Genomic DNA, 11,185 nt, shown 5'->3' with positions numbered 1-11,185 from the left:
CAACCGGGAACCGGTTCCGGATTCGGTTCTTAAAGACAAAAAAACTGGTATTTGTGTGAACCCGTGAAAACCGGTAAAATCCGGTCCGGTTGAACCGGTAAAACCGGAAATTTTAAAAAATATTTTTTTTTTCATTTTTTGTATTTTTTATATAATTAAATATAATTATGACATCATTTGTTTTTTCCGGTTTTTTAGACCGGTTGGACCACTTGAACCATCGAACCAGTAAGACAACCGATTCGGTCTCCGATCCGGTTTTCAAAACCTTGGGGACGATCGATTATCTTAAATAAAGTAAAAACAAAATATGAATTTGAATTTTCACCCAATATACTTGATCTTTGCGAGAACCGTATGAATCACCCCCGAAGATAGATTGTTACGAACCATACTTGACATGTGGGTATATACTTCAAAAAAGAAACTTGTTTAAAATTACCTATAGAAGGTAAGAGTAGGTGATTGATGTGAGATACAGAGAAAACAGAAAGTATTCATGTATATATTTTATAGAAACGTGAAATAAAAGTAGGCGATAAAGTAGCTGGAAGACTTGGAAATAAGGGTATCGTTTCAAAATTTTGATTACACGATTATGGAACAAAGAAGGGTATTTTTGTAATTCAACATTCGTATCAAACGGCCACAGAATAAGCCACGTGGCAAAACATGATTCATTTATTAAAAAGATAGATTTTTCCGTATAATTTTTTTTTGGCTTTGACTTGATTGTATTTCTTGGTATTTTTTAGGGAACTGATTCGTACATAACATTTTTTTTCCATACACAACAATTTGTGCTTTAAAGTGTTGTATTGTACAACTCTATAATGCATAAATTGTTGTGTACGGCAAAAAAACTGTTATACCTTTTTTTAATGTCTTGAATTGATTCTACGGCACATAAATAAACGGATACATAACATTGTATAAATAAACGGACCGGATATTTGTCTTTTTTGGTCGTACATAGTTTATTATTTTTTAATGTTTTGAATTGATTCTACGGCACATAAATAAAATTATCTTACAATATAACGAACGACACAAATTGCAAAGTGGACTTTAATTTGAGACTTAATTTGTACCTTTTGTTGGTCTCCAAACTCTTTATATAAACACAAAATTCCTTCTTCGATCCTAACCACAAAGAAATGGAAGGACAGAACAAGAAGATTGTGTGTGACCTATACGAGGCATTGGCTGCTCGTGACACCAACAGTGTGCAATGTGTTCTAGCTCCAGATATCGATTGGTGGTTCCATGGGCCACCCGCTCATAAGTACAACCTTATGCAGTTGCTCACTGGAAGTTGTGTTATCGAGGACACTGACTCTTTTAAGGTTGTTGTTGTTGTCGATCTTGGCTCGATGGTGGTTGCAGAGGGCTACCACCTTTATGGCAACCGAAAAACCTGTTGGGTGCATGCGTGGACGGTGGAGAATGGGAAGATTATAACACAAGTCAAGGAGTATTTGAACAGTTCTCTTACTATCTTCTCTTACACAAAGTCCAGTAATGTCTTTTTGGCTTCACCGAGATCTCCTAAATGTAAGAACGTGTGGCAGAGTGAACTTGCCAACAATGCTTCAGTGCCTCATCTTCTTCTAGTGCTCTAAACTCATTAATTAGCTAGATATATTAACATATGGTAGCTAGCTACGTTCGTGTCCATTCGTATTTTATATGGGTTTTGTTACTATTCTTTATAATTCTTGATGTTGTATGTAAAATATTATAAATGAAATTTTAATTAAAAGAAAAGGTCGATAATTGGTGTTTTTGTTTCACGCACCTCCATGATGCACCTATCTTATGTACTTCGTCATCAACTATCTTATGTACTTAGTGTACCACCACCTCCGGCGATCACTCCATCACTTTCCACCCTTTTTGATCATTTTTCACCATCACTTCAAGAGTGTTGTAGTAAATCTTTAACTACGATAGATTAGTGGGACAAAAGTATTTGTTTTCACACAACTAACAAATGTTCATTGATTTAATCCACTAATTTACAAATATACATATAGAATTCATTCTAATAGTTGCAACTCTTAATCCTAACGATTGCAACCCTTCAAGTTGGTGGTTGGAAATAACTAACTTATCTCCACAAATAACCACCAACTATTACTACTAAACATAATTACCAAATTAATCCAAAATCTAGATGAAATTTCAACAAATAGCATTAATTGTAATAGAGTAGAATATAGAATATTCTAGATTTATGTATAATTGTTATTTATTTGTATAGATCCTATTATTTAGGATATCTTGTTGTAATCCTTCTTTATATACATTGTTTAATAATATACACCGAATACATGGTGATTCATTCTAAATCTTTCATGGTATCAGCCTAAAACACGATTCTGGCCGTACCCCCCCCCCCCCCTCCTCCCTTTCTTCTTCTTCTTTTGCTATCGCTCTCATGGCCACTGATGATACGCCCCTCTCTCTTTCAACGATCTTTCATATGATCAATATAAAGGTAAACTCCACCAACTATCTGTTATGGAGTAAACTAGATGTTGCCCTTACTAACCTATCAACAATTACTGCCCTATGTTGATACCTCTCATGCGCTTTGGACTACCCTTGCCTCCACTTACTGCCATGATTCTTTCCAACGCACTCACACCCTCAAGGATTCTCTTTGGCATTTAAAAAAAGGTACCTCTCATGTTGCTGAGTACTCTCATAAATTTAAAAGCATATGTGACCAGCTTACCTCTATCGGCCACTCTCTTGCTAATGATGACAAGTCCCACTGGTTCTTGTGTGGACTGGGTTCTTCTTTCGAGACATTCTCGACAACACAGCGCCTCATCACACCTTGCCCAAACTTCCGTGATCTTGTCTCCCAAGCGGAGAGTCATGAATTGTTTCTTCAATCAGTAAGTGATTCTTCTGTGCCTCCTGTTGCCTTTAATACCACTTCCCCATACAGCCCCACCAACTCCAACTCTTCACGAGGTCGAGGTCGCGGCTTCAATAATTCCTCTCGTGGCAATTCTCAACGTGGTAGAGGCAGAGGTAATAGAAAACCTCCTCATTGTCAATTATGCAGGAAAGATTGACATTATGCAAATCAATGCCCTGATTTGCAAACCTTTGCTTCACGACCATCTTCCCTTGACACAAATTTTGCTGAGGCTTTTCAATCCCAATGTAACACATCTACTCCAGATTGGTTTGTTGACACCGGTGCATCTGCCCACATGACACCAAATCCTTCCAATCTTGATGCTGCTGCAACTTATAAAGGTACTGCTTCTGTGTTTTTTAGCAATGGCCAACAGGCTTCTATTTCTCATATTGAAAAATCTTCAATTTCCCCTAATATCTCATTGCTTGATGTTCTTGTGGTTCCCAATATTACCAAAAATTTGCTTTCTGTTAGCAAACTCACCAAAGATAATGAAGTTGATGTTGTATTTTCTTATTCAGAATCGTCATTCCAAGGAAACTCTAGCACAGGGAAGGCGTAAAAATGGCTTATACGCTTTGGATCGTGGTCACCTAGCTTTTTTGGCAAAATTATCTTCTAGACGTTTACATGCATCTTTTGAACTTTGGCATTGTCGTTTGGGTCGTGTTTCATATGACATTATTTCACGTTTAAATAAATTAGGTTGTTTGTCTCTTACATCTATTTTGCCACATACAAATGCATGCTCTCCTTGTCAATTGTCTAAAAATAAAAGGCTTTCATTTGATCTTAATGACCAACGTTCCTTGCATGTCCTTGATTTGATTCATTGTGATCTTTGGGGACCTTCACCGGTTACATCTCTGGATGGTTTTCGATATTATGTCATTTTTCTTGATGATTTTTCGAGATTTACATGGTTTTATCCGTTGAAGAAGAAATCGGATTTTTATGATGTCCTTGAAGTCTTCATTGTTTTTGTTCAAACACAATTTTCAAGCAAGATTAAGGTTTTTCAATCTGATGGTGGTACTGAATTTGTTAATAATCGGGTTCGATCTATATTTACCGCTAATCGTACACATCATCGTATGTCTTGTCCTCATACACCTCAGCAAAATGGAAGAGCAGAACGTAAACATCGCCATATCACTGAAAATGGGCAAGCTATGATGTTTAATTCTCATATTCCTGCTACTTTATGGACACATGCCTTTAGCTCTGGTACTTATATCATAAATCGGTTGCCATCCAAGCTTCTTGACACTAAATCTCCATATGAGTTACTTTTTTCAACACAGCCAAATTATGGAAATTTTCGTGTGTTTGGTTGTTGCGTATACCCTTATTTACGAAATTACTCATCTCACAAGTTTGCTCCTCGTAGTTCTCCATGTGTTTTCATTGGGTATCATACCCAATACAAAGGATATCAGTGTCTTGATCCCTCTACGTGGCGTATTTATATTACTCGTCATGCCCAGTTTGACAAACATTGTTCCCATTCTCTAATAAAAAAACAGCCTCTCCTCATGCGAGCCTCCTGCTGTCCACCTATTGCGATGACTATGTTTTTCCATCTCCTCCTTCTTCGAAACCGGTTTCTCCTACCTCTGACTCGGCATCATCAGCAGCCCCGTGTCAACTTTGCAGTGATCATCCGCAACATCCTCTTGAGTCTGATCATCAACAGCAGAATCATCCCCAATCGCCGGTCCATACCCCTCCTACTTCGCCTCAGCACACGCCACCAGCTTTTCCACCTATTGCTACACCTCCACAAGGACATCCTATGATTACTCGAGCCAAATTTGATATTTTAAAGCCACGTCATCATCATGACTTATCTTATGCCATTAATCTAGTGAGTCAATTCTTACATGCTCCTATGGTAGATAATTTTAATGCTGTCAAACGTATCTTACGTTATGTCAAAGGCACTCTGTCCTATGGGCTTTCATTTTCTCATGCATCGTCTCCCTCTATTTTGGGGTATTCTGATGCTGATTGGGCACGTTATATCGAGACACGAAGATCTACTTATGGTTACTCTATCTTTTTTGGGGGAAATTTGGTTTCCTGAAGTGCTAAGAAACAACCCACTGTGTCTCGCTCCAGTTGTGAGTCGGAATATCGAGCTCTTGCCAACACTGCTTCAGAGGTTATTTGGATTACTCACTTACTTTGTGAATTATATGTTCTGCCTTCTGGACGTCCAACCATTCAGTGTGACAATCGCAGTGCTATTTTTCTTAGTCAAAATCCCGTTGCTCACAAACGTGCCAAGCATATAGATATTGATTATCATTTTGTTCGTGAATTGGTTCTTTCTGGCAAGCTGCACACCAAGTATGTCTCTACTCATCTTCAACTTGCGGATATTTTCACGAAAAGCTTACCCCGACCTTTATTTGAGGATTTTCGTTCCAAGCTTTGTGTCGGTCCTTGCCCGCCTTCGCTGGGGTGGGGGTTAATAGAGTAGAATATAGAATATTCTAGATTTATGTAGAATTGTTATTTATTTGTATAGATCCTATTATTTAGGATATCTTGTTGTAATCCTTCTTGATATATATTGTTTAATAATATACACCGAATACACGGTGATTCATTCTAAATCTTTCAAATTGGCTGAAGGGCCTCTTCCCATAAAAGCAAGGTCAATTGGGTGCATGCATGAACCATTTCCATTACCGTCACCTGTTTTGTCAAGTGATCAGTTAACGAGATTTTTGAAGAATCTTATTTTAATTAAGATCATTTGTAGAAATAGGGGTCTCTAAGTTTCTTTTGCAATAATAGAGTGTTGGCCCCAATTGTATAATCCCTACAAACAAGCCGTCCGATTTCTATATATTACATGTCCAACCCTTTTCAAGTTTCATTTCTTTCTTAGGTCCTGTATAATTAATGAAAAAAGCGCATGTTCAAAATAAACTTGCATCCACTTCTTCAAAACAAATGAACAAAATTGCTTCCTAACAAATTAGGAAATACTCAAAACCTTCTCCCCGCAATATTGTCGTATGTCCATGATGTTGAGGGTTGTACTAAGATAACACCTCAATATTAAGTTTAGAGTGAGAGGATAACATTAAGTTGTTTCAGTCACAAAGTTTGCTAACCTAGCTCGTTCAAATTAAGCTAACTACACATGGCATCTTAGTATACACTGCAAGAAAAGAGGGTAATAGGTGCGACACCTTTAGTGGCGACATGAGCATTAGCGCCTACATGACCAAGTTGGACGCGCTTGGTGTTGTCGCTAAAAGTTGAGACCTGTGAGAGTTGGAATCCGTTAATCCTAGCCATCCATGTGGTTAGTCGATATGACGGTCCCAATTCGGTGTCATAAAACAATAACGATGTTCTTAAATTGTCGTTGCTAATGTTCACGAAAAAAGACCACAAAAGCACTACAAGAATACAAATCTATCTCGACGACGGTTGTCGTCGCTAAAAGAACCCTTATGCCGACAACTTGTCGTCGGCACACCCTTTGCAATCTTTGACTAAATTTCTTTGACTAGGACATTTTTGCCGACAAGTCGTCGCTACAGGTCTGGCGGGAACATTTTGATAGAGTCGTCGCTAAATTTCTTTGACCACGATATATAATAACAATAACAAATATTTTATCGAGAGCGCAAGTATCAGATAAAAAAACATTTTGATAGAGTTGGTGGATATCATAATGTGGAAATGGCAAGAAAATATCTACCACCTGATTGGACCGCCAAAACTTTGAACGAAATAATTGATTTGTTGTTTTTGACCGAGGAATACAGACGCACCTAGGTCAAAAATAAAGTTACTATGTCGAAACTTCCGCACACAAAAGCTCACGGATGTAGATCCTATGTTCAACGAGGTTATTTAAAGGTAATAAAATGCATTAGTATTCTTTAAAATTGTTATTAATATTTGTACAAATATATTTATTGTTTTTTCACTTTTCATAGGATAAATTGGGAATCAAGCCGCAACATATTAAAGGTTGGAGACAAATACGCTACAAAGAAGGTTCGGGTTGGTATACGATTCGAACAGAAAAAGATTGGCTAAGTAATAAACGAAATGAATGTGTTGTTTAAATATATTATAATTAATTATAGTTTCTTGTTTAAGGAATATTATTATTATTTTAATGGTTAAGTTTAGTTGTTTGTTTTAATTAACGTATGTTAATTGTTTTTTTTTAGTAGAAAATTCAAGAGGAATATGAGAAAATGCAAAATGAGGTTGGGAAAGACCGAGAAGTAAACGAGGAAGAACGTTTAGAACGTGCCCTTGGGACGAGACGTGAACATGCTCGCGGGGTGGGTAGGAGACCAACCGCCAACTTCGGTTTAATTCCAAATGAACGGCCTTCCACTTCCAAATCGTCCAAATCTCAACCCCAATCTCAATCCTAATTTGATGCACAACAAATGCAAGAATATTTGCAACAATATAATGCATCATTGGCGGCATGTATTCCAAACTTCCAACCACCACTGTTTCCTAACTTTCTATTCAACTATAACATACAAGCAAGTACCTTTCAACAATTTACCGAAAGGATGGAAGAAGAAGGAGAAGGAGAAGAAGAAGGAGGAGAAGGAGAAGACAATTATGACAATGATTGTTGATGTTTTTTTTAGTATTTTGAACAATGTTAGTTAACTACTTATTGTAATATTAAAGTTGAATTAGATGTTTTGAATTTGAACAATGATACCTTGTTAATATATTTCAATTGATATATGTTGCAATGTTTTTTGTATTTGTTAAAAATGCAGAAATTGTAATGTACAAACTCAGTAAAGCTAAAAAAAACAACCTATAGCTATACCGACGACAAGTCGTCGCTATAGGTCCGTAATCGACAATTGTAAAAAACTTATACCGACGACCTGACATCGCAATAGCTTAGACCTTTTGCGACGTCAAGTCATCATATAGGTGTCCCGACGATAAGTCGTCGCCACAGGTTATTAATAAAACTTTATTTTTATTTTTTTCCGAAAATATGGTTGACAAAAGCTGTACCGACAACGAGTGGTCGCAATAGGTGGAGATATGCCGACGACATCTATGCCGACGACATCTATGCCAACGACATAATGGACCTATGCCGACATGTTTATGCCGACGACTCTTTACCCACAACATGTCGTCGGCATAACATGTCATCAACATAACCTATACCAACGACATGTTGTCTTGATAGAGTCCGAATCTGTTGTCGCCATAGGGTCCGAATGTTGTAGCGAAAAGACCATAAAGAATCCTCTCCCCCAACTTAATTGTCACCGGTGATGTCCTTATCGACATCCATAAAGGAACAAAGCAGGCTTACTTCAGTGCTGTTTCTCTTTCCTGATTTTCCAAAGAATAAAAATGATAGATGTTCCTTTCTTCTCCTGACGACAAACTCGATCCAACCAAGCACCACAATTGGTTGTTTAAAAAGTTACTTTTATTCAGGTTTGTTTGTTTAAAAAAATATTTAGTCCATGTTTGTTCATTAATATTTTAAACGTAGATAAACAAACAAAATAAATGTACGAATACAAACATGCTTAAAATGTCGATATATAAATTGTAGAATGTAAAACATCAAAAATCCAAAATTAACTAAAAAATAAAATATAAATATCATCTTCATCCGAATATCTCCACAAAAAGTCTCAAACCTGAAAGCTTCACACATTAGACTCGTAACATATAAATTCACCATCTATTCTATTATTAGTTTATAACCCGTCCGAACCACATGTTATAAAGTTAATTAAACTTTCATAATAAAAATTTATAATTATTAATCAATTATTTTAAATAGATCATTTTAAATAAAATATTAATTAAGAGATATATCAAAATTTTAAAGTTATTATAACTTCAAATTTAACATATAATTTAAAAATATAAATTTAACTTTTGAAATAAATTGCCTAATATATATATATATATATATATATATATATATATATATATATATATATATATATATATATATATATATATATGATACACGACATAATATTAATTAGGAGTTGCATTATAGTAACATTTGACAAAACGATATTAAAACTATTTATTTATTATAATAAGGATCGAACCATTTACTCACACCGACATCAAAGATAAATAACAACTCATTGCATGATTTTACATTAAAGATCATTATATAATTTGTCAATCCTCAAACATCCCGGTAGATCCACATATATAATATCATAAGCAAACAAAAACAAACATTAACCGATATAAACAATCATAAACGAACAAACATAAATGAATATAAATAAACGTTTATGAACCTAAATAAACGAACGATTTTATTGTTCATGTTTTGTGTTTTTAACTAAACAAAAACAAATCTTGTTAATTTAGCTTGTTTATTAAATAAACAAACGTAAACAAATATACCGATGAATAGTTTACAAACAATTTCTCAAACGTTTGGTTCGTTTAGCCTTGGCTAGGTGTGGTATCCTTCAATCCATGTAAGTGTAGGCTGAGCTACTCAAAGGCTTTACGATTTTTTGGAAGGCAAGAATTTTAATTTTCTAAGGAACAGGCAACTCGGGGTCGGGAGTCGGGACAAAAGGAATGCTTGATTTTGGAGGTTGGTAATTTGGTCTTGAATGGAGGCCAATTGGGTTTTAAAAGTTGTCTAAATTAGTTGATAATGTACCAATTGAGTTCTAAAAATAATCAGAATTTGTCACACAAAAAAAAAACATTTTTCTTACATTCTTCCTATTTTAGTGGATATATCGTGCTTTCATGTTAGACTCAAGAATAGTTCAATTATATCAACATAGAACCTAAGAGATTTGAAAAACCATAAACAATATTTCTTTTGTCCCGACCCCGACTTACCCTTTTATTATTATTATTTTTTTTATCTTTTGGATTTTGACTTGATTTTGTAGATTTATTCATCGCGCGTAAATAGTATTCCTACGATTATTAAATTATAACATCAATTAAATAAATGGACTCGAGATTTGTCATAGTTTACTGTTTTCAAAGATTTTGACTTGATTTGTCATAATATTTCTTACATTGAATGAGCCACATTGATTATAAAAGTGGACTTTAACTTCGTCTTTTGAGTTGTCTCCAAACTCTATATAAACACGTAACTTCCTTCTTCCTAATTAAAAAAAAAAAAATGGAAGCACAGAACAAGAAGATTGTGTGTGACCTGTACAAGGCATTGGCCGCTCGTGACACCAAAAGTGTGCACCGTCTCCTAGCTCCAGATATCGATTGGTGGTTCCATGGGCCACCCGCTCATAAGTACAACCTTATGCAGTTGCTCACTGGAAGTTGTGTTATCGAGGACACTGACTCTTTTAAGGTTGTTGTTGTTGTTGATCTTGGCTCGATGGTGGTTGCAGAGGGCTACCACCTTTATGACAACCGAAAAACCTGTTGGGTGCATGCATGGAGTGTGGAGAATGGGAAGATTATAACACAAGTCAAGGAGTATTTAAACAGTTCTCTTACTATCTTCTCTTACACAAAGTCCAGTAATGTCTTTTTGGCTTCACCGAGATCTCCTAAATGTAAGAACGTGTGGCAGAGTGAACTTGCCGACAATGCTTCAGTACCTCATCTTCTTCTAGTGCTTTAAAATGATTTAGATAGTAAAAGATGGTAGGTTGTTTTCTTGTCGTATTTTACATGGATTTTGGTATTCCTTTATTTTTTGATGTTATTTAGTTAATATATAAACTATTTTACTTGATATATGTGCCAATTCAAGGTCGATAATCGATGTTTTTTTCGTAAAAAGAAAAACGCTACTAATATTAATTAGAAGTAAAGGTTGATATTTGATAATGTATGTTTTGATAAAATAGTTTGAATAATATAGAACGAATAATTGTAATTCAATTGGTTAAAAACAATCATAGCTAGCGTGATGTGAATTTGTCACTTAATGAAGTTTAGATTTCCATGGTATTCGAATCGTATAATAACAAAAAGACTTACCTTTTTTTTTTTAAATATATTCCATTAAACTTTCTACAAGTTATTGTAGAAATTAAATGGTAAAGTTATATAAAAATGAAATTGTTTGTACCGTAATCCATTAAAACTTATAGAATTCAATGTCATAAAATGTCTTTATTTCCAATTGTTGTTACACGGCCGTGCACCATACAAGGAGTAGACCACCAGTTTTGTTGGATTGAGGGGTGTCACTTGAGTATTTGGGAATATTTAGGCTTCTTTGGCATTTAT

The 11,185-nt window shown here is 35.3% G+C and overlaps 2 protein-coding genes across 2 annotated transcripts; both read left to right on the top strand.

The window, feature by feature from the left end:
- Positions 1–1,157: 1,157 nt before the first annotated feature.
- LOC145046936 (wound-induced protein 1-like) lies at positions 1,158–1,622 on the top strand. The gene has a single exon (XM_078995199.1). It carries the CDS (start codon positions 1,158–1,160, stop codon positions 1,620–1,622), a length of 465 nt encoding a protein of 154 aa, XP_078851325.1.
- An 8,484-nt stretch (positions 1,623–10,106) lies between these two features.
- On the top strand, positions 10,107–10,571 carry LOC145046935 (wound-induced protein 1-like). The gene has a single exon (XM_078995196.1). The coding sequence runs from the start codon at positions 10,107–10,109 to the stop codon at positions 10,569–10,571; it is 465 nt and encodes a 154-aa protein (XP_078851322.1).
- Positions 10,572–11,185: the final 614 nt, after the last annotated feature.

This window comes from Lactuca saligna, chromosome 5, assembly GCF_052625555.1.
Source record: "Lactuca saligna cultivar CGN05327 chromosome 5, ASM5262555v1, whole genome shotgun sequence".
Classification (NCBI taxonomy): Eukaryota; Viridiplantae; Streptophyta; class Magnoliopsida; order Asterales; family Asteraceae; genus Lactuca; species Lactuca saligna.
Note: the sequence above shows the minus strand (reverse complement) of the source record. Positions and strands in the feature narration are given on the sequence as shown.

Excerpts from the sequence above, each read along its gene's own strand:
- LOC145046936 (XM_078995199.1), top strand. The coding sequence starts at position 1,158 with ATGGAAGGACAGAACAAGAAGATTGTGTGTGACCTATACGAGGCATTG.
- LOC145046935 (XM_078995196.1), top strand. The coding sequence starts at position 10,107 with ATGGAAGCACAGAACAAGAAGATTGTGTGTGACCTGTACAAGGCATTG.